Source organism: Sphaerodactylus townsendi, linkage group LG03 (assembly GCF_021028975.2).
Source record: "Sphaerodactylus townsendi isolate TG3544 linkage group LG03, MPM_Stown_v2.3, whole genome shotgun sequence".
Classification (NCBI taxonomy): Eukaryota; Metazoa; Chordata; class Lepidosauria; order Squamata; family Sphaerodactylidae; genus Sphaerodactylus; species Sphaerodactylus townsendi.
Window position 1 is genome coordinate 172,551,841 of NC_059427.1, and position 24,906 is coordinate 172,576,746.

General features: G+C 56.1%; 1 protein-coding gene across 1 annotated transcript in view; it reads left to right on the plus strand.

The window, feature by feature from the left end:
- Window positions 1-331: 331 nt before the first annotated feature.
- The window catches only part of ITGA7 (integrin subunit alpha 7), a 94,640-nt gene continuing 70,065 nt past the window's right edge, over window positions 332-24,906 (plus strand). The window contains exon 1 of the mRNA XM_048487607.1: window positions 332-665. Within this exon, the coding sequence (XP_048343564.1) occupies window positions 496-665 (170 nt within the window). The 5' untranslated portion in view covers window positions 332-495. The remainder of the gene's footprint in view (window positions 666-24,906) is intronic.

A 24,906-nucleotide genomic window follows, 5' to 3' on the forward strand; every position in this document is an offset into this window, starting at 1 on the left:
ACTTTCAATCCACTTTCACAATTGTTTGCAAGTGGATTTTGCCATTCCACACAGTAAAATCCAGCTGCAAAGTGCATTGAAAGTGGATTGAAAGTGCGTTATTCTGCATGTGCGAAAGTGCCCCCTGAGAACCCATGTGGGAGGCAAGACGTGGATTCGGGACTCTGGGGCATCCCCCACCTGCGTCCGTTCCTGGGTTTCTCCATCAGATGCCGCACTATGTTGTGAGGAAGGGGGCGTGTTTGCCATATGGAAGCCGTGCTCCTCCTAGCTGCAAGACAGAAGGGAAAAAGCAAGCGAGCGAGGAGGAGGGAGTGGGGGAGAGGCACGAGATGTGAAGCCAGGGGGCCGGAGGATTTCCACAGTCCCAAACTGCTTGGCACAGAGGGGGTGCTGCAGAGTCAGACAAGGGATCGAATCCACCCAAAGGAAGGCGCGTGAGAATCATTGTCGCCGCCGTTGCCAACCTTTGTGCTCAACCGCGCGCTGCCAAGCATGCCCGGGGCTCTCTTCTGCTGCCTCTGCTGCCTCAGCCTCTGCCTCCGGGAGAGCGCAGCCTTCAATTTAGACGTGACCGAAACCATCCTCAAGTACGGAGACAACGGCAGCTTTTTTGGCTTCTCCGTGGCTTTGCACCGGCAGCTCAGCCCGCAGCCTGTCAGCTGGTGAGTTCCTGGCTCCTGCGTGCCTGTGCCTATTCTAATGTTTTCTCCTTATATAGCAACATGTGTACAGATTCCCAGTGTAGTAAGAGGGGGATGCTCTGGTGGTAAATCCCTCCCCGCCATTCAAACTTGATAACTTGACTGCGGCTAGTGTTTCAATGTTTAATTTATTTATTGTTTTAACTGAAACTATCTGTTGTATTCAAATGTTGATTGTTTTTGGGAACTGCCCTGAGCCCTTCGGGGGTAGGGCGGTCTATTAAATTTAATAAATAAATAATAATAACATAATAATAACATCATCATCATCATCATCATCATCATAATAAGCATGATTGCATATTTTGCTCAGAGGTTTTGTCTTCTGAATTTGCTTTGCAAATGTGCCTGCCAAGTCCACAGCCTCTGCCTAATTCCCTGGTTGTTATAATTAAAACATGTGCCCATTGTGTCCTTCCCTCTGGGGCGGGAACGTGTGAAATGTGTGATCAGGAATATTTCCTTGGCGGCTGCTGCTGCTATGGAGTTATTTATAAGGCACAGCTTCCCCGTCATGATTGAGCTGCTATCAAGGCTGGTGGAAGATGCTGATGGTGGTGATATTTCCCTTGACCCAGCAGTGTGTGTTTATTATCTTTTCAATTCCATTCTTATGATGTTTTAAATACATTATTTGCAGGGTGCAAAGGTGGACACACACTCTCCCTCCCTCCACATTCTCCTCTGCCCATCCCTAAATATTTATAATATTTCTCAAGAGGAAATGCAATCTTTGATTTGCTGTTGGTATGTTCCAAGTCTGCGTTTAATGTGTTGCTTACCATTGTCCTAAGAGGCTATTCATCTTTCTCCTTATAGGTTCTCTTCCCACTGCTAGGGATTTCACTAATAATCTAGCTGGTATATTTTATTCTTTCTTGAGTGTGCTGTTTTCTCTGATTGATCCTGATTTTTGTTTTTGTTTTTTGCCTTCTGCATCCTGAAAGGTCAAATTCTGATCACTTTCCAAATATGAATGCGGATACATTTGACCAGTGCATTGTGATCATGGTTGGATTTGGGGGTGGGGGGTGGGGTCTCAGTTTTCCTGAGATGAATCCATAGCCAACCACAGGTTGCCACAGAGCTAAAGTGGATTGTAATCTTTGCTTCCGGGAGGAGAAACGTAGCAACGCCCTCTAATTCTGGGGCTGAGAGAGCTCCGAGAAGCTGTGACCAACCCAAGGTCACCCAGCTGGCGTGTGTGGGAGTGTACAGGCTAATCTGAGGTGGGGGGGGGGGGGGGTGGGGGGGGGGGGGGGTGGGGGGGGGGGGGGGTGGGGGGGGGGGGGGGTGGGGGGGGGGGGGGGTGGGGGGGGGGGGGGGTGGGGGGGGGGGGGGGTGGGGGGGGGGGGGGGTGGGGGGGGGGGGGGGTGGGGGGGGGGGGGGGTGGGGGGGGGGGGGGGTGGGGGGGGGGGGGGGTGGGGGGGGGGGGGGGTGGGGGGGGGGGGGGGTGGGGGGGGGGGGGGGTGGGGGGGGGGGGGGGTGGGGGGGGGGGGGGGTGGGGGGGGGGGGGGGTGGGGGGGGGGGGGGGTGGGGGGGGGGGGGGGTGGGGGGGGGGGGGGGTGGGGGGGGGGGGGGGTGGGGGGGGGGGGGGGTGGGGGGGGGGGGGGGTGGGGGGGGGGGGGGGTGGGGGGGGGGGGGGGTGGGGGGGGGGGGGGGTGGGGGGGGGGGGGGGTGGGGGGGGGGGGGGGTGGGGGGGGGGGGGGGTGGGGGGGGGGGGGGGTGGGGGGGGGGGGGGGTGGGGGGGGGGGGGGGTGGGGGGGGGGGGGGGTGGGGGGGGGGGGGGGTGGGGGGGGGGGGGGGTGGGGGGGGGGGGGGGTGGGGGGGGGGGGGGGTGGGGGGGGGGGGGGGTGGGGGGGGGGGGGGGTGGGGGGGGGGGGGGGTGGGGGGGGGGGGGGGTGGGGGGGGGGGGGGGTGGGGGGGGGGGGGGGTGGGGGGGGGGGGGGGTGGGGGGGGGGGGGGGTGGGGGGGGGGGGGGGTGGGGGGGGGGGGGGGTGGGGGGGGGGGGGGGTGGGGGGGGGGGGGGGTGGGGGGGGGGGGGGGTGGGGGGGGGGGGGGGTGGGGGGGGGGGGGGGTGGGGGGGGGGGGGGGTGGGGGGGGGGGGGGGTGGGGGGGGGGGGGGGTGGGGGGGGGGGGGGGTGGGGGGGGGGGGGGGTGGGGGGGGGGGGGGGTGGGGGGGGGGGGGGGTGGGGGGGGGGGGGGGTGGGGGGGGGGGGGGGTGGGGGGGGGGGGGGGTGGGGGGGGGGGGGGGTGGGGGGGGGGGGGGGTGGGGGGGGGGGGGGGTGGGGGGGGGGGGGGGTGGGGGGGGGGGGGGGTGGGGGGGGGGGGGGGTGGGGGGGGGGGGGGGTGGGGGGGGGGGGGGGTGGGGGGGGGGGGGGGTGGGGGGGGGGGGGGGTGGGGGGGGGGGGGGGTGGGGGGGGGGGGGGGTGGGGGGGGGGGGGGGTGGGGGGGGGGGGGGGTGGGGGGGGGGGGGGGTGGGGGGGGGGGGGGGTGGGGGGGGGGGGGGGTGGGGGGGGGGGGGGGTGGGGGGGGGGGGGGGTGGGGGGGGGGGGGGGTGGGGGGGGGGGGGGGTGGGGGGGGGGGGGGGTGGGGGGGGGGGGGGGTGGGGGGGGGGGGGGGTGGGGGGGGGGGGGGGTGGGGGGGGGGGGGGGTGGGGGGGGGGGGGGGTGGGGGGGGGGGGGGGTGGGGGGGGGGGGGGGTGGGGGGGGGGGGGGGTGGGGGGGGGGGGGGGTGGGGGGGGGGGGGGGTGGGGGGGGGGGGGGGTGGGGGGGGGGGGGGGTGGGGGGGGGGGGGGGTGGGGGGGGGGGGGGGTGGGGGGGGGGGGGGGTGGGGGGGGGGGGGGGTGGGGGGGGGGGGGGGTGGGGGGGGGGGGGGGTGGGGGGGGGGGGGGGTGGGGGGGGGGGGGGGTGGGGGGGGGGGGGGGTGGGGGGGGGGGGGGGTGGGGGGGGGGGGGGGTGGGGGGGGGGGGGGGTGGGGGGGGGGGGGGGTGGGGGGGGGGGGGGGTGGGGGGGGGGGGGGGTGGGGGGGGGGGGGGGTGGGGGGGGGGGGGGGTGGGGGGGGGGGGGGGTGGGGGGGGGGGGGGGTGGGGGGGGGGGGGGGTGGGGGGGGGGGGGGGTGGGGGGGGGGGGGGGTGGGGGGGGGGGGGGGTGGGGGGGGGGGGGGGTGGGGGGGGGGGGGGGTGGGGGGGGGGGGGGGTGGGGGGGGGGGGGGGTGGGGGGGGGGGGGGGTGGGGGGGGGGGGGGGTGGGGGGGGGGGGGGGTGGGGGGGGGGGGGGGTGGGGGGGGGGGGGGGTGGGGGGGGGGGGGGGTGGGGGGGGGGGGGGGTGGGGGGGGGGGGGGGTGGGGGGGGGGGGGGGTGGGGGGGGGGGGGGGTGGGGGGGGGGGGGGGTGGGGGGGGGGGGGGGTGGGGGGGGGGGGGGGTGGGGGGGGGGGGGGGTGGGGGGGGGGGGGGGTGGGGGGGGGGGGGGGTGGGGGGGGGGGGGGGTGGGGGGGGGGGGGGGTGGGGGGGGGGGGGGGTGGGGGGGGGGGGGGGTGGGGGGGGGGGGGGGTGGGGGGGGGGGGGGGTGGGGGGGGGGGGGGGTGGGGGGGGGGGGGGGTGGGGGGGGGGGGGGGTGGGGGGGGGGGGGGGTGGGGGGGGGGGGGGGTGGGGGGGGGGGGGGGTGGGGGGGGGGGGGGGTGGGGGGGGGGGGGGGTGGGGGGGGGGGGGGGTGGGGGGGGGGGGGGGTGGGGGGGGGGGGGGGTGGGGGGGGGGGGGGGTGGGGGGGGGGGGGGGTGGGGGGGGGGGGGGGTGGGGGGGGGGGGGGGTGGGGGGGGGGGGGGGTGGGGGGGGGGGGGGGTGGGGGGGGGGGGGGGTGGGGGGGGGGGGGGGTGGGGGGGGGGGGGGGTGGGGGGGGGGGGGGGTGGGGGGGGGGGGGGGTGGGGGGGGGGGGGGGTGGGGGGGGGGGGGGGTGGGGGGGGGGGGGGGTGGGGGGGGGGGGGGGTGGGGGGGGGGGGGGGTGGGGGGGGGGGGGGGTGGGGGGGGGGGGGGGTGGGGGGGGGGGGGGGTGGGGGGGGGGGGGGGTGGGGGGGGGGGGGGGTGGGGGGGGGGGGGGGTGGGGGGGGGGGGGGGTGGGGGGGGGGGGGGGTGGGGGGGGGGGGGGGTGGGGGGGGGGGGGGGTGGGGGGGGGGGGGGGTGGGGGGGGGGGGGGGTGGGGGGGGGGGGGGGTGGGGGGGGGGGGGGGTGGGGGGGGGGGGGGGTGGGGGGGGGGGGGGGTGGGGGGGGGGGGGGGTGGGGGGGGGGGGGGGTGGGGGGGGGGGGGGGTGGGGGGGGGGGGGGGTGGGGGGGGGGGGGGGTGGGGGGGGGGGGGGGTGGGGGGGGGGGGGGGTGGGGGGGGGGGGGGGTGGGGGGGGGGGGGGGTGGGGGGGGGGGGGGGTGGGGGGGGGGGGGGGTGGGGGGGGGGGGGGGTGGGGGGGGGGGGGGGTGGGGGGGGGGGGGGGTGGGGGGGGGGGGGGGTGGGGGGGGGGGGGGGTGGGGGGGGGGGGGGGTGGGGGGGGGGGGGGGTGGGGGGGGGGGGGGGTGGGGGGGGGGGGGGGTGGGGGGGGGGGGGGGTGGGGGGGGGGGGGGGTGGGGGGGGGGGGGGGTGGGGGGGGGGGGGGGTGGGGGGGGGGGGGGGTGGGGGGGGGGGGGGGTGGGGGGGGGGGGGGGTGGGGGGGGGGGGGGGTGGGGGGGGGGGGGGGTGGGGGGGGGGGGGGGTGGGGGGGGGGGGGGGTGGGGGGGGGGGGGGGTGGGGGGGGGGGGGGGTGGGGGGGGGGGGGGGTGGGGGGGGGGGGGGGTGGGGGGGGGGGGGGGTGGGGGGGGGGGGGGGTGGGGGGGGGGGGGGGTGGGGGGGGGGGGGGGTGGGGGGGGGGGGGGGTGGGGGGGGGGGGGGGTGGGGGGGGGGGGGGGTGGGGGGGGGGGGGGGTGGGGGGGGGGGGGGGTGGGGGGGGGGGGGGGTGGGGGGGGGGGGGGGTGGGGGGGGGGGGGGGTGGGGGGGGGGGGGGGTGGGGGGGGGGGGGGGTGGGGGGGGGGGGGGGTGGGGGGGGGGGGGGGTGGGGGGGGGGGGGGGTGGGGGGGGGGGGGGGTGGGGGGGGGGGGGGGTGGGGGGGGGGGGGGGTGGGGGGGGGGGGGGGTGGGGGGGGGGGGGGGTGGGGGGGGGGGGGGGTGGGGGGGGGGGGGGGTGGGGGGGGGGGGGGGTGGGGGGGGGGGGGGGTGGGGGGGGGGGGGGGTGGGGGGGGGGGGGGGTGGGGGGGGGGGGGGGTGGGGGGGGGGGGGGGTGGGGGGGGGGGGGGGTGGGGGGGGGGGGGGGTGGGGGGGGGGGGGGGTGGGGGGGGGGGGGGGTGGGGGGGGGGGGGGGTGGGGGGGGGGGGGGGTGGGGGGGGGGGGGGGTGGGGGGGGGGGGGGGTGGGGGGGGGGGGGGGTGGGGGGGGGGGGGGGTGGGGGGGGGGGGGGGTGGGGGGGGGGGGGGGTGGGGGGGGGGGGGGGTGGGGGGGGGGGGGGGTGGGGGGGGGGGGGGGTGGGGGGGGGGGGGGGTGGGGGGGGGGGGGGGTGGGGGGGGGGGGGGGTGGGGGGGGGGGGGGGTGGGGGGGGGGGGGGGTGGGGGGGGGGGGGGGTGGGGGGGGGGGGGGGTGGGGGGGGGGGGGGGTGGGGGGGGGGGGGGGTGGGGGGGGGGGGGGGTGGGGGGGGGGGGGGGTGGGGGGGGGGGGGGGTGGGGGGGGGGGGGGGTGGGGGGGGGGGGGGGTGGGGGGGGGGGGGGGTGGGGGGGGGGGGGGGTGGGGGGGGGGGGGGGTGGGGGGGGGGGGGGGTGGGGGGGGGGGGGGGTGGGGGGGGGGGGGGGTGGGGGGGGGGGGGGGTGGGGGGGGGGGGGGGTGGGGGGGGGGGGGGGTGGGGGGGGGGGGGGGTGGGGGGGGGGGGGGGTGGGGGGGGGGGGGGGTGGGGGGGGGGGGGGGTGGGGGGGGGGGGGGGTGGGGGGGGGGGGGGGTGGGGGGGGGGGGGGGTGGGGGGGGGGGGGGGTGGGGGGGGGGGGGGGTGGGGGGGGGGGGGGGTGGGGGGGGGGGGGGGTGGGGGGGGGGGGGGGTGGGGGGGGGGGGGGGTGGGGGGGGGGGGGGGTGGGGGGGGGGGGGGGTGGGGGGGGGGGGGGGTGGGGGGGGGGGGGGGTGGGGGGGGGGGGGGGTGGGGGGGGGGGGGGGTGGGGGGGGGGGGGGGTGGGGACCACCAGCCCCTGCCAGCATGGCCAATTGGCCATGCTGGCAGGGGCTGATGGGAATTGTAGTCCATAACATCTGGAGTGCCAAAGGTTCACCACCACGGGCATAGTCCCATCAGAAGCTAAGCAGAATCGGTACTTGGATGGGAAATCTCAAAGGAAGGCTTTGCAGAGGAAGGCATTGGCAAACCACCCCTGCTTCTCACTTGCCTTGGAAGCCCCTCGCTGGGGTTGCCATAAGTCAGTTGCAACTTGGCAGTATACACAGAGAGAGAGACACCAGAGGCATAGCTACAAGGGGGCCAGGGGGGCTGCGTCGCACAGGGCTCGCGCCCGGGGGGGGGGGGGCAGCAAAAATTTCAGGTTTATTTTTTGTATTTTTAATGTTTTTAATTTTGTGGCCTGCAGGGGGTGCAGTTTTTAGGCTAGCAGCACCAAAATTTCAAGGTATCTTTAGGAGTCTATCCTTATGATTTGGTGAAGTTTGGTTCACGGGGGGTCCAAAGTTATGGATTCTCAAAGGTGTAGCCCCCATCTCCTATTAGCTCCCATTCGAAACAATGGGGGATGGGGGCTACACCTTTGAGGGTCCATAATTTTGGACCCCCTGAACCAAACTTCACCAAACCTGGCTGCTATCATCAGGAGAGTCTCCTAAAGATACCCTGAAATGTTTGTGTTGCTAGCCTAAAAACTGCGCTCCCTGCAGGCCGAAAACTGAAAAAAAACTTAAAAATACAAAAAACACAAACAAACATGGGGGGAGCAAAACTCAGATTTTGTACCGGGCTCCATTTTCCCTAGCTACGCCTCTGAAACACACACAGCTTTTCTGCAAGAATACCAGCAAAGAACTTGGAGACTGGAGTGTTCCCTTGTGTTTCATGGGGTGTGTGAGTGTGTGTGTTTAAGAGAGTGCAAGTTGCATTATTTTTCTCCATTGTTTAAGCCCCCATCAAACATTCTTAGCATTCCTCTTCCTGGAGAGGATTTGCTGACCCTTTCCATGCAACCGAACGAAGGCTGGACAACAGCCAAAATAGATAAGTGGTTCTTTGCATCCTCTATACGAGGGCACAGATGGCGCTGGAAGGTTTGCCCTTGGTATCTGCCACCCCTCTTATTTATAGGTTTGGTTCTTTGCTTTTTCAGCTGCTAAGAAGAGCAGATAATCTCCAACATGATTGACTTTGGTTCATAAGGAGTTCTCCACTGATTCTCTAGGTCAGTGAAGCTTGTTGGTTACCCTAGAGCGTTTTATCTGACACCCGGTTGAAAACACGTGCTCGTGGGTTATCTCCTCCTCAATCTTTGTGATATCTGTGGAACACTGATCAGTGCTTGATTGGAGCTTGACCATGGCCAAGAATGCCAGTTCTGGTAGATATTAAGCTATAATTATGGAAGATAATGTCTCTGAGCACATGGAGAGTGCATCCCCCACCCCCCCACCCCGTGAGTATCCACAGCTAGACTATGTACATATAGGATTAGTATCAGGTTTTGTTAACCGCAGGAAGTGACTTCCCAAATGCTCTTGAACAAATTCAGCACATCAAGATCTTTGAAAAAAAATCCTGCTGTACTGAATGCTTAAGCAAGGCAGACTGCCAAAAAGTGATATACTTGTCAAGTGCTAACATATCTATTCTCTCCGTTCCCTTAGTTGTTTGGGGACCATTGGCCATCGACTGTGGAGAGCTGCCCCACAGTATTCCAAATAGGGAAGAGCCTTAACTGAAAGGGGAATAGCCTTTCAGGGGGCTATAAGGATGTGATAAAATGGAATTGTGAAGGAGGATGCTTTTAATATTTGGCATAGGACTGTAGTTTTAAATGGTGAAAATCGTAAAGTTTTTTTTCTCCCCATCCCTCACCTTACTGCAATGTTCTTTGGGTGTATAATCGTATCTTTATTTCATTGTCCTCTCGTTGTCTAATTCAGTTTTACTGCATTATTTATTGTGTGTGTTATACCGGTCTTTATTGTATTATGGCGGTGATAGCGAACCTTTTTGAGACCGAGTGCCCAAATTGCAACCCAAAACCCACTTATTTATCACAAAGTGCCAACAAGGCAATTTAACCTGAATTCTGAGGTTTTAGTTTAGAAAAAACGGTTGGCTCCAGGGCGGGCATTACTCGGGAGTAAGCTTGGTGGTAGTCGGTGTCTTTGCTTTGAAGCAACCGTGCATCTCTTCCAATGGGTGAATCACAACCCTAGGAGGGTTTACTTAAAAGCAAGCCCCATTGCCAGCAACCGAGCTTACTCCCAGGGAAAGGATTGCGCTTTAGTTCTTCGCATGAAAATCAGTGGGGTTTAACAGCGCTTAACAGGGTTACCTACACTGCTTCCCCAAAACTAGGTCTTAGGTTTAATGCTAATAATTGAGCCCAGTGGCCCAGGCCAGCCTAGATTGGGGGGGGAGCACTCTGTTTGCGCGTGCCCATAGAGAGGGCTCTGAGTGTCACCTCTGGCACCCGTGCCATAGGTTCGCCACCACTGTATTATGGTGTTAATTCTGTGATCTGCCTTGAGTCTCAGTGAGAAAGGCAGCTGATCAATTAAGTAGGTAAATAATCAAATAGAAAAAGGTTCAGCAGTAGACTGTTGGTACAAGGCAAGCATTGGTTAAGATACTTGCTGTGAACAGAATGGGGGTCACCATGTGGAGAGGACAGATCTGGGATATGAAAACAGCTTTTGTAGCATTCTTCATATACACTGTTCAGAAATAATGCATTTATTTGGTACAATTCAAGTAACTGTAAAGTTGTTTTTACACAAAAAGGAGAAGGGGAGAAAACATGTCCACAGCCAAAACTTTGCCCTGAAGGGAATGTATACTCAACCCGGGGCAGACCAAAAGTGCATAACAGGCCATAATATCTCCACAGTAATGTAAACTAGGCCAGTGTGATTATTCTGTTGCCTGTGATATTAGTGTTGTCAGCTGGCGCTGAGAGACAGTGACTTACATTAGGTCACCCTGTGAATTTGTGGCAGAACTGAACCAGGGAGTCTACTGGCTTACAGCTTATATTGAACTCAGTGGTTCACCTGCTCGCCAAAAAGTTCTAAACATTTGATCTTCTACAGAACTCCTGCTCTGTTTTTGTGAAACCTGGAAGTCTACTGCATGGTGAAAGACAAAGCCTAGCGTATATATAAGCACTGGAGACAGGCATCAAATTTTGAGCTAAGGTCCAAAATACATGACACACGAGGCATGAGTTAGAACACAGGTAACTGACCCAACTCACCGTCACATGAAGGATTGGACAACCAGTTGGGCAGGCAGCCGTGTCCAAAGGTGGGATCCAGCAGGTTCTCACAGGTTCCCGAGAGTAGGTTTCTAATTATTTGTGTGTGCCGAGAGGGGGTAACTAATTGGTGATTTTGCCACGTGATTTTTGCCTTAGTTACGCCCCTCCTCTCAGCAGTAGTGCGCAGAACTTGAAGCAGTCTAGCAGGAGGTGCACCGGCGTGCGTGGCAGCCTGCGCCTGCCTGCATTCGTTTCCCGCCCAAGGACCGGCGCAGTGGCTGTGTCCTCGCCACAGCCCCGCCCAGGAATGCCCCGCCCCCGGAATGCCCAGCCATGCCCCCGTCGTGCCCCACCCAGCCCCATTGGCGCTACGCCACAGTTTGAATCCCACCACCATGGGAACTTCTTACTAAAATTTTTGGATCCCACCACTGGCCGTGTCCCACAACTCGTGCCACAGGTAGTGTGTATTTTGGATCTGTAGCTTTGCAGTTCATTTGCCAGTAGCTTTAGGGAGTATGCTGTGAATGGGAAAAAGGCCGGAGGGGAAAGCTATTCTACTAATCAAATCCTTAGCCTCCCTCAGATGGTTTTTATTTTTAAAAGACTCCTGCGTAACGTCTACTGAGGCTTCAGGGCCCTGGGACAAATGTTCCAATTATCCAATCAACAGACAAGTGAAAGATCACCTTATTGAAAGAGACTCCCTATCCAAAGAACTTAATGCCTCCGTGGGTGAAGGGGTAAGAGCAAAAGACGTTAGGAGGACCTAATTGTGAATCTCCCTGTTCATGATTGGATGGAGCCAGGGTTAATCCTGGCTTTCTAAAAGGGTGACTCTGTCATCTATACCCTGCACTCATATGTTCAAAAAGAAGCTAGTGCCTGATCTAGCCAGGGCAGAGTGAACAAGCACATGCAAATTCCTGTCATGACTTTGAGCTATTTTTGATGATTGGTGTATCCTTTTACACGAATTGTAGCACTACTGAAGCCTAAGGCTGGGCATTTTGTTCAGTGAGAGTATCTTCAACAAGGTATGCTCCAAGCTTGGGGAAGGCTAGTGCCTACGCAAATCTAGCCAGGGGAGGGCAGAGTGAACAAGCACGCTCAAATTCCTGTCATAACTTTGACTATTTTTTATTGTCCTTTCGGTGTATTGTCCTAGACGGGTATTTGTGTCAGAGACTCCTGTAGTGTGTCACATTCACTCGGTCACGGCATTCAAGGAGGGCACTTTTTTAGCCTGACTCGGTGCTTCAGCAGGATTCAGGAAAGGTCACGGCCAGACTCTTTTGTTGGGCACCTTGCCAAGGGAAGGGGTGAGGAGACCAACCAAGCTGTTTGGTGGCTTTTAGAAATAGTGTAATCAAACTGTATTAATTGACAATCTGCTGGCTCTATTGCTAATCCCAAATCTATTACTTGGGATTTTTTTTTACTTTACCCAACAATAAAGCAAAACCTGCTTGGATTGGAGGAGGCTGAAAGGACGCTGCCAGTCCATAGCTGGTAGTGCTAATGATAAAGAAACGTCTCCTTTCCCTTTCTACTACGCCAGAGATTTTTTTGAGAACTAAGCATGAGCTCACTACCAGTGGCGGAGCGGCAAGGGGACAGGGGGGTGCGTTGTGCACCGGGCGCATGCCTGGGGGCCGGAAAATCGCCCCCAGCCCCTCCCACTTTTCCTTGAAACCCTTTTACGCAGCTCACTTGCCTTCCTCCATTTATCTTAGCTCCTTTTTGCCTTTTTTCCTGCCAGGTACTTTTTTCCAGGCTGGAAAAAAGCGGCCTATTACAGATTCAGGCTAAAACTGCCTGAGGAACTCACAGTTTCCCAGGAGACGAGAGAGCTCACGCAAAGGCTCACATTGTAGAGTGAGAAAAAACACACTGCTTGCTACCAAAGAGCGCAGTTTGAAACCCCAGCTAACTTCACGCCTCTGCTCGTTATGGAAAAGTGGCTGGAGCCAGTGGACTAGGGTAGCCAGCCTCCATGCAGAGCCTGGGGATCTCCCAGGATTACAATGGATCTCCAGAAAACAGACAGGTTTCCCTAGAGAAAAGGGGTGCTTTGGAAGGTTGGCTCTGTGGCACGATACCTCCCTGACCTCTCTCCCCTCTCTCCATGTTTCATCCCCAAATCTCCAGGAATTTCCCAACCCAGAGTTGGCAACCTTCTGATGAACATCTTGGATACAGCTTCTCCTGAGAAGCTTATATCCAGGCTGTCAGTGTCTCTCATGAAGCCTTGTGCTGATGCCCCAGGGGCAGCTCAGAGACAGTTGCATGAATATTTCGGGCCCTCCTCCTTTTTTGGACATGCTGCTGGATGCGGAGTTATTTCGAGTGAATTCCTGTTTATTTTTACCAGCTCTCTCTCTCACTCTGTCTTTCTGTTCCCCCCACCCCATACTCTTTCCTGCCTCTGAATTACCCTCTTCCCTTAGACAGATCTATAGCAGAGAGATTAAATGGGAGCTCTTGGCTAACCCCAGCACTGCAGATAGAATCTAGGCAGCGGTATAATTATTATGGACAGGAGCATAACAGGTGCTGGTGGGTTTTCCGGGCTGTGTGGCCGTGGTCTGGTGGATCTTGTTCCTAACGTTTCGCTTGCATCTGTGGCTGGCATCTTCAGAGGTGTATCACCAAGAGAAGTCTGTTATAGGCATATCATAGAGACACAGTGTATAACAGACTTCCCTCTGTGATACACCTCTGAAGATGCCAGCCACAGATGCAGGCAAAACGTTAGGAACAAGATTCACCGGACCACGGCCACACAGTCCGGAAAACCCACCAGAACCAGTTGAATCCGGCTGTGCAGGCCTTCGACAGGAGCATAACAGTTTGTCAAGACCCCTTGGAAAGCCAAAGGGGATCCGGCGGCAGAGTTCTCAGCTTGTGTTGAACAAGCATGGATGTTTTAATAAAGATTGTAGCTAGGGTTGTGTTCGTACATAGACAGCATGTCAAAGGAACATCAGAGAGCAATCCATGCGCATTAGTGTATTGGCAATTTTATCTACTTACTTCTTCTGGTTGGAAGTTTTAACTCAGAGCTTACTTTTTTAGTAGATTTACATTTAGTGAAAGCAGACCTAGCCACTGTGATCCATGCAACGGTCATCTCCAGATTAGACTATTGTAACTCGCTCTACGCGGGCCTTCCCTTGCGTTTGATCCGGAGTCTAAAACTGGTCCAACATGCAGCGGCGCGTTTGCTCACAGGCAGCGCCATTTGGGATCACATCCAGCCTGTGTTGTGCCAGCTGCATTGGCTTCCAGTAGAGTTCCGAATCATTTTCAAGGTGTTGGTGTTGACCTTTAAGGCCTTACGTGGCCTGGGACCCTCGTATCTTCGAGACCGCATCACCCCATATGTCCCTGTACGGCCTCTTCGTTCAGTTGAGGCCAACTTACTGGTGGTCCCTGGCCCCTCGATGATGCGGCTGGCCTCCACACTGGCCAGGGCCTTTACGGCTCTGGCCCCGGCCTGGTGGAACGCTCTCCCTCCAGCTGTCCGGGCCCTGCGGGATCTCGGTGAGTTCCGCAGGGCCTGTAAGCAGGGGCGGATCTAGGCAAACTGGAGCCCGGGGACAAAATCTGAGTTTGGTGCCCCCCCACCCCCACCCCAGGTATGGTCGACCACCCTCCCCCACAACGACCAAACAATGATTTTTTGCACCAGCTCACAAAACACCTCCCACCACCAGCAAAACATACATGGCTTTCTCCCCACCAACTCTCTTTCCTAATTGTGTCCTCACACCAACCCTATGAGGTAGGTTGTTAGCCTCAGAAACAGCTCCAAGCCAGTGCAAGTGGGAATTAACTTTTAAGCATGTAAATCTCTCACAAGTCACCCCCCATCTGAAGGTTTACCAAGCAAACGTCAGCATCATCTTCAGTTCTGCTCCTGCTTCTGGGCTCCCTGCTCAGCTTGCCTTTTCGTGTGCCTGCCGGCGGCCGGCTGCCGGGGAGAAGGCTTCTGAGTAATGCCACACTTAATTTAAGACGAATAAGGCATGCTGGGTTAGAGGGAGGGGAGGCGGAGCTCCCCAGTCCTGCTCCTGGGAGCCCAGTGGGACTTCTCCCCCGCCCCCTGGACACTCCAGGCCACCATACAGAGTGGGCGGGGCTACGACAGGCACTGGGAACAGTCCGCTGCTTCAGTGCCTGCTTTCTAGGGCTTGCTCAATCCCTCGCTGTGTAGGAGGATGTTTTGGCGCCCCCCCCACGTGACCTCAATCGATGGGCCCGGGGACAAGGGGTACCCCATGTCCCTAGGCAGGAACGCCAGTGCCTGTAAGACGGAGTTGTTCCACCGGGCCTTTGGAGGGTCTGGCCGCTGATGGTGCCCCCCCTTTTCCTGGCCCCTTACATCTGGACCTCCTGTCATCTAATGAGACTTGCCGTCCCTCCCTCTTGGGAGAGGATTTTTTTAAAATGGGGCTGTCGGATGCCACTTACACTTATATTTATCATACTTATTATATTTAGTCTTTCATTTTTTCTATCGCCGTTTTAAAAGGTTTTAGCTATTTTATGATTGTATTATGACTGTATGTTGTGCACCGCCCGGAGCCCTCCGGGGATAGGGCGGTATAAAAGTCTAAAGAATGAATGAATGAATGAATGAATGAATGAATGAATGAATGAATAAATAAATAAATAAATAAATAAATAAATAAATGTGCAGTGTGTGGTTTCCCAGATTATGACAAGACACAAGCAGCTTTATCCACTGTTCAAAGATTTCTCAGGATTATATCATAATTTGTAAACCTCGTAAGGCTTGCATATCCACCAGTAAAAGCAAATTGTACTGACTTAAACCCATAAAATGACGATTTAATATAGCCTTTTCCCTCACAACACAAATAAAACATTTTGGGGAAGCAAAATAAAATGTTTCCTCTAGGAGTTCTGCACAGTTGTCCCCCCCCCCCCCCGCAAATGTTTTGGGAATGTTTGGATTCCTGCTCAAATTGTTTTATTTGGATCCAGCTATTCAGCTATCTTTTTTTGTCAAAACGTTTTCAAAACGTTTCCTGCTTGCTGTGCGAAGATCAGGAAACGTTTTATTTCTCCTAGAACATTTTGAAACTCTCACTTTCATTTCTCTGCTGCCTGCAATTTTTCTGCCGCTTCAGTATTCTCCGTGCTGTCTACCATTTACTGAAGTTTCCTTCGGACGTTTCCTGCCAATTCCATCATTGCTGTGCACCAATTAATTCATTTTTTCTTGCCAATTATGTGAATGTGCTCTTTTTCCTTTATCCTTTTGTTTTGCATGAGATAGATTTGATACTATGTAGAGATGACCCACGAATCAACAATATGTGCAGATTTTGAGTCGTCGCAGCTTCAAAATACATCAACCTGAGTTTTTTTTTAAAAGAACCACGTTATTTTTCCATAGTATGCAGGCCCAACCCATGACCAAACCCATGAAAACGGTTCTTTTCAAAACGTTTGCAAGGTAGTGGGATGCTGTGTGGTTTCCGGGCTGTATCTTCAGCTCCTCTGAAGATGCCAGCCACAGAGGCAGGTGAAACGTCAGGAGAGAATGCTGCTAGAACACGGCCATACAGCCCGGAAACCACACAGCATCCCAGTGATTCCGGCCGTGAAAGCCTTCGACAATACGTTTGCAAGATAATTAGCAAACCTTTTAAATGCTTTACGTGGCAAAATCCATATATTTGAAAGGACGGTATTGGGCAAAAGAACCTTTCACTTGGGCTCAGAAAATTCGGCAGACATTCAGTTGTTACTTAAATGCTGCCACATCTTATGGCAGTGATGGTGAACCTTTTCGAGACCGAGTGCTCAAATTGCAACCCAAAACCCACTTGTTTATCGCAAAGGGCCAACACGGCAATTTAACCTGAATACTGAGGTCTTCATTTAGAAAAAACGGTTGGCTCCGAGGTGCATGTTACTCAGGAGTAAGCTTGGTGAAGCAACCGTGCAACACTTCGAATGGGCGAATCATGACCCTAGGAGGGTTTACTCAGAAGCAAGCCCCATTGCCAGCAACCAAGCTTACTCCCAGGTAAAGGATCGTGCCCAGGCTAGCCTATATGTGTGTGTGTGGGGGGGTGATTTTCCGCCCCCCACCCACATGATGAACTCTGTGCACATGTGCCCACAGAAAGGGCTCTGAGTGCCATCTCTGGCACCCGTGCCATAGGTTCACCACCGCTGTCTTATGGCGACCAGCAAGAGGCTTTCAAGGCAAACAAGAAGCAGGTTTGCCATTGTCTTCCTCTGCAGAGTCTTCCTTGGTGGTCTCCCATCCAAGAACTTCTCGTCCTTAGCATCTGAGCTGTGATGCATACCGCACCATTCCACGTTGCTTTCTGTGGTTAGAACTCACGAAAATGCCTTCTCATTGAAAGCCCGTCGAAATATGGTCAAAGAGCAACGCGAGTGGGGAAAACTGTGTTTCCTTGCCACATCGCTGCTTGCAACATCATGGCAGGCACGAGCAGTGCCTTTCCCCCCGTTCCAGCCATCTTCTGGAACTGTTCCAGGGTGCTCCTGGTCTGATCCTATGGCAGTAGACAGCTTGGTTCCAGTGTGTCTCTAATTCTTTCCCCCACCCTTTTTTTAAAAAATAAATAAGCTGTGTGCGATATCAAATGTGCCAGATGGCCTCTGAGACCAGAATTAGGTTCTAGCTTCTGGCAGCCCATTAAGACGAGTCTATGACTGTGCTGATTTTCAATTGCTCAGTCATAGCTGAGATCAGAGGATTTGTTTGGTTAGAATTCTGCAGCCTCAAATTGGTGGGAGCAGGGGACGGGGGTGGGGGGGGGAAGGGAGGACGGAGCGCTGTCAGACAGACCCTGGCACCTTTGCTGTGACTCTCTTTCTGTCTGGATGGCTCATCTTGTCTTGGAGGATAATTACTCAGAGGGAGATTGTTTATCGTAGGAGCCAATTCCTGGCATTGCCACAGCTGTGCTCGTCAGACACCATTCCTCTTTCATGACAAAGGCAGCCCCCAACTAGTTTGCCATTAGTTCCATATCAGTGCCTGAAGTATCAGTCAGGAATAACAATATGACATGGATTGTGTTGCTGGCTTTGTGGATGTTCTGTCTCTTGCCGTGCTAATGCAGAGGCGCACAAGACCCTGCCGTTCCATATATGCCCTAAGGTCCAGGATTCTACAGCATCCTAACTCCGTTCACGCCCAAATGGGCCCTCGGTAAGGCTAGAAAGAGACAAAGTTTTAGAAAACCATGCCTGCTCTGGACAAGAACGCAGGATCAAGGGGTCCTCATGAACTCCACCTACCTGGAACAGTGGCCTGTTCTGTGTACAAGAACAAAGGAGTTATTTGGGGTGAGGCTGTTCTGTTGTGCCTCCTAACACCTGGGATATTCCACTTTGTTCCAGTGTGGGCTGATTCTGCACAGGTCCCACTAATGGATTAAATACCCCTGTGCGGCCTGTGCCACCATTTGCACGCACACACGTGTGTGTGTGTGTATGTATGTGTGTATATATACTTACACACACACACCCCTACATACATGCATACACACACACACACATACACACACACACATATATATACACACCTGTATGTATGTGTGTGTGTGTATATGTGTATGTGTGTATGTATGTATAAGCTTTCCCAGTTTTTTTGTGGAAAAATTAGGTGCCTCAACTTATACTCGAGTCGACTTATACACGAGTATATACGGTGTGTGTGTGTGTGTATGTGTGTGTGTGTATTCATACTTTGCTAAAATTTTGTCTTTCCAGTTATGTTACCACCTGATGTTATAGTACTCGGGTATTCTTTAAAATTATTACATTTGGGAAGCCTTGGTTCTAAATGAGGAATGAACTGCATTATGTTACTGCCGGTCCTGTCGTCATTTCCCTGAACGGATTATTCCATTTTAAACTTATTTTGGCAGCATGATTATAATACTGAGGATGATTAATACTGTTTCTTTTAGCTTTTTATACACCGTGGTTTTGAGTTTTGACTCTCCCTGTGAATACTAGACAGCAGGTCATTATTGTTTCTGTTATACTGGTGGCAAAAGTTTGGTGCAGTGTAGCAGAATGGCCCATTGCACAAGACGTGTGGCACAAATTGTGTTACATGTCTGGCGTCACAAGGCGCTTAGACTGGCATCAGGGAACGAAAACTAAGGTTCAAATCCCCACTTGCCATGAAACTGAGGACCAAGTCACAGTACAAAATTCACCTGTCCCCCTGGTGGACTTCTCACAACATATTCTAGAACAGGGGTCTGCAAGTTGCGGCTCTCCAGATGTTCATGGACTACAAATCCCATCAGCCCCCTGCCAGCATGGCCAATTGGTGGGAACATCTGGAGAGCCGCAGGTTGCAGACCCCTGTTCTAGTAGTTCCCAGTTGGGAACTTAATTCTCAGGCATGTGCAGGACTATGGCAAGCTAGGAAAAAGGGCATTAGGCTCCTCCCACCGTACCAGGGGCGTAACAAGGCAAACTGTAGCCCTGGGCAAAACCTGAGTTGGATGCCTCCCCCATGGGCGGCCATTCCACCACGACCAATTTTTTTTTGCACCAGGACATTGGTGCCTGCAGGGGGTGCAAAGAATGGGGGATGGGGGCACCCCTGCAGGCCAAAAACTGCGCCCCCTGCAGGCCAAAAGTGGAAAACCACTAAAAATACCCCCAAACGAACCCTGCATTTTGATGCCCCCCACAAGGTGGTGCCCTGGGCAGCTGCCCAACTTGCCCAATGGGCATTACGCCCCTGCACCGTACCATTTTCTGACCTGAAATAGCCCCCACGGAGCTGTGATTTGCATTTGCAGAAGCTTGAACATGCTGATGGCGACATGTCAGCTTCTCCAATGAGGTGAATTGTGGTTCACCAGAACCATTTCAGCTTGGGAAAATGGCATGTGTGGGGAGGCTGAGGCAGCTTACAGTCTTGATATGAACCAAACCCCCATGAGCCTTGGAACTGAATTCCCCAGAGTTCTTTTAGCAGGTATGTGAATTGTCTCCAACCTGGTGACTCTGGACCAATCATTCTCAGCCTAACCTTTCCTCATAGAGCTGCTCTGAGGATAAAATGGCAAAGGAGAGAACCATGTACATAGGGCTGCCTCCTCGAACTTGGGATATTCCTAGATATTTGGGGGCAGAACCAATGGACCCAGAGTTTAGGGATGGGGGGAGCTCAGTGGTAACGTGATGGTATAGAGTCCACCCTCTAAAGCTGTTGTTTCCTCCATAGTCTGGAGATCAGTGGCGACTCCAGGAGAATCATAAAGTTGGAAGGGCCCAGACAGGCCATCTAATCCAACCTTCTAAACTACAGGCGCTCTGTCTAGCATAGTAACAGTCCAGAGTCTCTATCCTGGAGAGCTAGCTCTTATATAGCAAAGCAAAAAAAGAACTTTAAGGATTTTTTGTAACCTTTTTGGAAAAGGATTTTTTTGAAAATTATAAGATAATGGGCCATTGTGAAGGTATCACAAAATCATTCAACAACCAGGGAATAGCAGCCCATGTGCTTATTGTTCAATGTAAATTTGTTGTTCTGAGCCCTTTGTAGAAGGACTATTTGGTGTATGTTTCTTTGTGCAAATTATTACACAGTAATAAGCTTGTGTAGATATTGTTTATGTTACACAGTCTAAAAACTTATTTATAATTAAATGTATATTGTATATTAAATATTAGAGACATTGGTATATTAATACCATTAGCCATACAGGTGCTGCTTGGATTGTTAATCTTTCAGCAACCTACCCCACCTGGAAGTTGGCAACCCTACATGTATAGCCAGTGGCGTAGCGCCAAGGGGACAGGGGGGCGTGACGTATCAGGTGCACGCCGGTGCAGGGGCGTGGTGGGGGCGCAGGGGGCGCGCTTGCCCTGGGCGCCGTTTCCCCTCGCTCCAGCCCTGTGTATAGCACCCTGTGTCTGGGAAAGAATGCACCTGGAAAGAATGCACTAAATAAAGAAATAAGAGAGACCAACAATAGTATTGCTGACGTTTATCCAAGGAGTCTGGGGAGATACTGGGGGTTGAATCCCATGTCATTTGAGTACAACATGCTGGTTCAATTCCCCTGCTGTAAGATCTACTACCTTTGTGAGAGAATCAGGGTATAATTGGACACGACACTGAGATATCCCCGAGTGGGTCTTTCCAGCATTTTAAAAGGCAAATAGCATCGGGATACATTCAGACTGGGGCCATGGCCTGGAAAAAGAAAGAACTGAAACCTTTCACTGCTATAGTTTCATTAGTTGAAAAATCACACAATTATTAGCCCATCTGAGAAAATAGGTGGGCGCCTTCTCTTGGCTTCCCTGGACCCACCCCTGGAGAAAATGACAGTGTGAACTGGTTTCAGCTGATAAAACCAAATGGCACATTACTGTGCACAGACTTTTGAGTTGGAGAGGGGTTGTGGTTCAATGGTATGTAGAAGGTCCTTGGTTCAGACCTCAGCATCTCCTGCCAAAGGGACCAGGTACTATTTTGTTAGGTCTCAGCCTTTAAAACAATAAACAGACTCTGGATCTGTGGATCAGTAGAGTTTATTGAAAGGTAGTGAAGCCCCTAGCTTTCAGGAAGCCATTTCTGCCAGACTTGGCTTCAACAACCCCCCGCCCCTTATCCAACACCAGTCCCCCCTCCCATTTTCCCAAGGAATGTCAGAAAGAGTTACATCAGAGCCTAGGCACCCAAGGTCAGTGACAGTTGGAGATAAACCCACCTGGACTTTCTCCCCCCACGGAACAATGGAAACATCTCCTTTCCCCACGGTATCAGGGATCAGCCTAGTTATCCAACAAGCGCGTGAAGGCATTACAGAAAGATCAAGAGAAGAATGTTCCATCAACACAATGGTAACATTTATCAGGCAAAGGACATATATCTAAAGCAGTTACATTGACAGGAATGCATCTCAATCGTTTAGATACAATCACCCACGATTTTATAGCCCTGGTCTGGAGCCAGAAATGCACATCGATTAACTGAGTGCCATCCCGGACATAAGTGATGTTAAAGATTTTGATCTAAGGCCCAGGACGACTGCTATCAGGCTAAGTAAGCAATCCCGATCAAAATGTCTGACTCGGGATCGGCTAGTTGCATGTATTCATGTGTGTTCTCCCAAACTCTTTTTCAGTCTGAATGTTACAAAACTAAATAAATGAAAAGAATGATGCCAGGACAGGCTGTCAAGCCTGCTTGTGTGTTATGTTCAGAAGTTAGATGTAACCCAGGTACTGGTATCCGGTGGCTTTCACTAGAGTTGTCGAAGAAGAAGAAGAAGAAGAAGAAGAAGAAGAAGAAGAAGAAGAAGAAGAAGAGTTTGGATTTATATCCCCCCTTTCTCTCTTGCAGGAGACTCAAAGGGGCTTACAATCTCCTTGCCCTTCCCCCCTCACAACAAACACCCTGTGAGGTGGGTGGGGCTGAGAGAGCTCAGAAGAGCTGTGACTAGCCCAAGGTCACCCAGCTGGCGTGTGTGGGAGTGTACAGGCTAATCTGAATTCCCCAGATAAGCCTCCACAGCTCAGGCGGCAGAGCTGGGAATCAAACCCGGTTCCTCCAGATTAGATACATGAGCTCTTAACCTCCTACGCCACTGCTGTAGATTAGATTAGATACATGAGCTCTTAACCTCCTACGTCCATTATGCACTAGTCCCAAGGTTGCTCACTTTGTTTTGGGGTTTCCCCACAGCTTGTTGTACTGAGCCAGTGGTGGCAAACCTTTGGCACTCCAGATGTTATGGACTACAATTGGCCATGCTGGCAGGGGCTGATGGGAATTGCAGTCCATAACATCTGAAGTACCAAAGGTTCGCCACCACGGTACTAAGCAGTTCCTTTCCTTTGGAGGGAGGAAGGGCGGGAATAGAGAATGGCCAGCCAATCACAATTGACTCTCCGTTCCTCAGTTTGTTGCTGTGAGAGGAGAGAGAGGCTTCTTTCCCTCAGCTCCACCTTCTCCAGAAAATGTCACCCTTCCCCCTCTGCCCATTTGCCAAGCTGAGTCGATCCCTATTTGGCCATTTTGCCCGGCTACCCCTGCCTTGGTTTTTTCCTTTAATGTATTACCCCATGTTTCACTATTAGGGTATGTCAATGTTCCTGTGTTAGATCCGTCATTATTTATATAGATTTAACATGTCACAATTGTTTAAAGCGGAACAAAAGTTTTTTAAAACCCTCCTGATCATCGGGGAAGGTGGAAATAGAGCCAGGGAGGCGGGGTGGAGCCAAAAAGCCCTGCAACCTGCGGCTCTCCAGATGTTCATGGACTACAATTCCCATCAGCCCCTGCCAGCAGGCCCCTGGCCTAAAGGCAAGTATAAAGCAGGGCCGTTTGTGAGGAAAAGCTATTTGTCCACTCTCATAAACAGGTGAGATTATTGGATCTGCTGTGCTGTGAGTAATGAAAGGGGGGGGGGCTTCTGTCCATAACAGAAACTCTGTCCCAAAGAATATCAACCTTCCGTGCGGGACCAGTGCATAACCGGCCACACAGATCAGTCGCCATAAAAATAAGAGACAAAGTCAGTTTGCTTCCCAGTCCATTTGTTTTTAACAATGCACGTACCAGATGAAAATAGCGGGGTTTTTTTGTTCTTCCTGCAATTGCTGGGCTCTGACCCTAGCCCAATTTCTGATACACTGTGGTCTCTGCTGTCAGAGCCAGAAGGCCTTGTCTAGTAAAGTCAAGCATGGAAACCTAACCTAGCATTTTCAATTAACATTGCATTGAACACACACACACACACACACACACACACACACACACACACACACACAGAGAGAGAGAGAGAGAGAGAGAGAGAGAGAGAGAGAGAGAGAGAGGAGGCACTCAGCACTTCTGGGCTATTTAATTCAGAAATAAAATCCTTGCTGAGGAGTCAGAGAGCCGTTTGTACGTTCCTGACAACTTCCAAGATCTTTGTAAGGAAGGTTATCTTACACTTTGAAGCCTTGGAACTATTGGAACTATTAATGTTCTTTGGGTTGTTTTTAAAGGGTAACAAACACTGAGCTATATTCTGTACCATCCCATTCTAATTATTGCTTATTATTTTGCCAAGAAGAAGCTGCTAAGTTAATCTTTACAAACTTTGTGTGCGAAAGTGTCACAAATTAGCCTTTTCTCCACTGTACTCCTTTTGTAGATGGCAAAACTTGCTTGTTCTGCGGGATGACTGTGTGGGTTTTTCTCATTCCACAGAGAACAGATTTAGGATTGTTCAGTTCTGTGCAGTTCTGTGCAGAACTGTGAAAAGGAATGCATTTCTGCATGTTTAATTTTTATAGCACGATGAAAGATTTCCTCTGATCTCTGCATGTACACACACACACACACACACACACACACACACACACACACACACACACACACACTATTGAGTGCGTAATCTAGAAGACTGCAAATGTCAGCTCTCTCAAATGCATCACATCAAACCCATATAGCTCCGTCTTCAAATTCTGCCTGAATTTTGCTTTAAAAAACACGAAAAATTTGCATTTAAAAACATGCAAAATATCAGTGTTTTTTTGAGGGCCAATGTAAACTTAGACCAAGGAGACCTCATCTATATTTGTGTATTTTTTTTTTACAAAATTTATATGCTGCCATTTTATTCTCCCAGCAACCATCAAGGTAGCTAATAAATTAAACATGAATAATAAAATCACATCTTACAAATAATTAAAACCATCCAGAAGCACCAGTGGTGTAGCTACCATGAGGCAGGGGGGTGCACATCGCACCGGGCGTACGCCTGGGGTGGTGGTGTGGGGGCAGCAAAACTGTATTTTTGATATTTTTAGTGTTTTTAATTTGTCGGCCAGCAGAAGGGCGTTATTTTTAGGCCAGCGGCACCAAAATTTCAGGATATTGTCTGGCGATGCTCCTGCTGATATCAGCCAAGTTTGGTGAAGTTTGGTTCAGGGGGTCCAAAGTTATGGACCCCCAAAGAAGGTGCCCCATCCCCCATCGTTTCCAATGGGAGCTAATAGTAGTTGGTGCTACCTTTTGAGGGTCCATAACTTTGGACTCCCTGAGCCAAACTTCACTAAACTTAGGTGGTGTCATCAGAATAGTCTCCTGCTGATACCAGCCAGGTTTGGTGAAGTTTGGTTGGGGGGGTCCAAAGTTATGGACCCCCAAAGGGGATGCCCCCGTCTTCTATTGTTTCCAATGGGAGCTAATAGAAGATGGGGCTACTCTTTTTAGGGTCCTCCAAGGGGAGGTCAACCCCATCTAGAACAGATGGCACCCTGAATCCTAAATCAAACAATGTTTGCTCTGGATGATTTTGAGCTAGTTGCCATTTATCAGTCTCTGGGGTTGTTGTGAAGAATAGGGACCCATATATCTTCTTAGACGAAAGGCAAAACAACTGTGAGAAATAAGTCCTGAACAGGATATCAGGAGCAATATGAGCAAAGGCAATAAAGGCGGCTTGGTCAGAGAACATGATCCAGAGGCAGGTAACTGTACTATATCTAGACAGACACTGGAGCGCCTATTGCATTTTTAATATATCTTCTCTAAGGTTAGGAGCTATTTTTAAAGCTGAAATGTGTTGCAATCCAGGTTCTGTGCCAGATGGAGGATTGATTTTTGCATGGAATCTCATTAGGCTAGTGGTTTCTGGTTCTATCTTTTTTTGTTCCATCCAA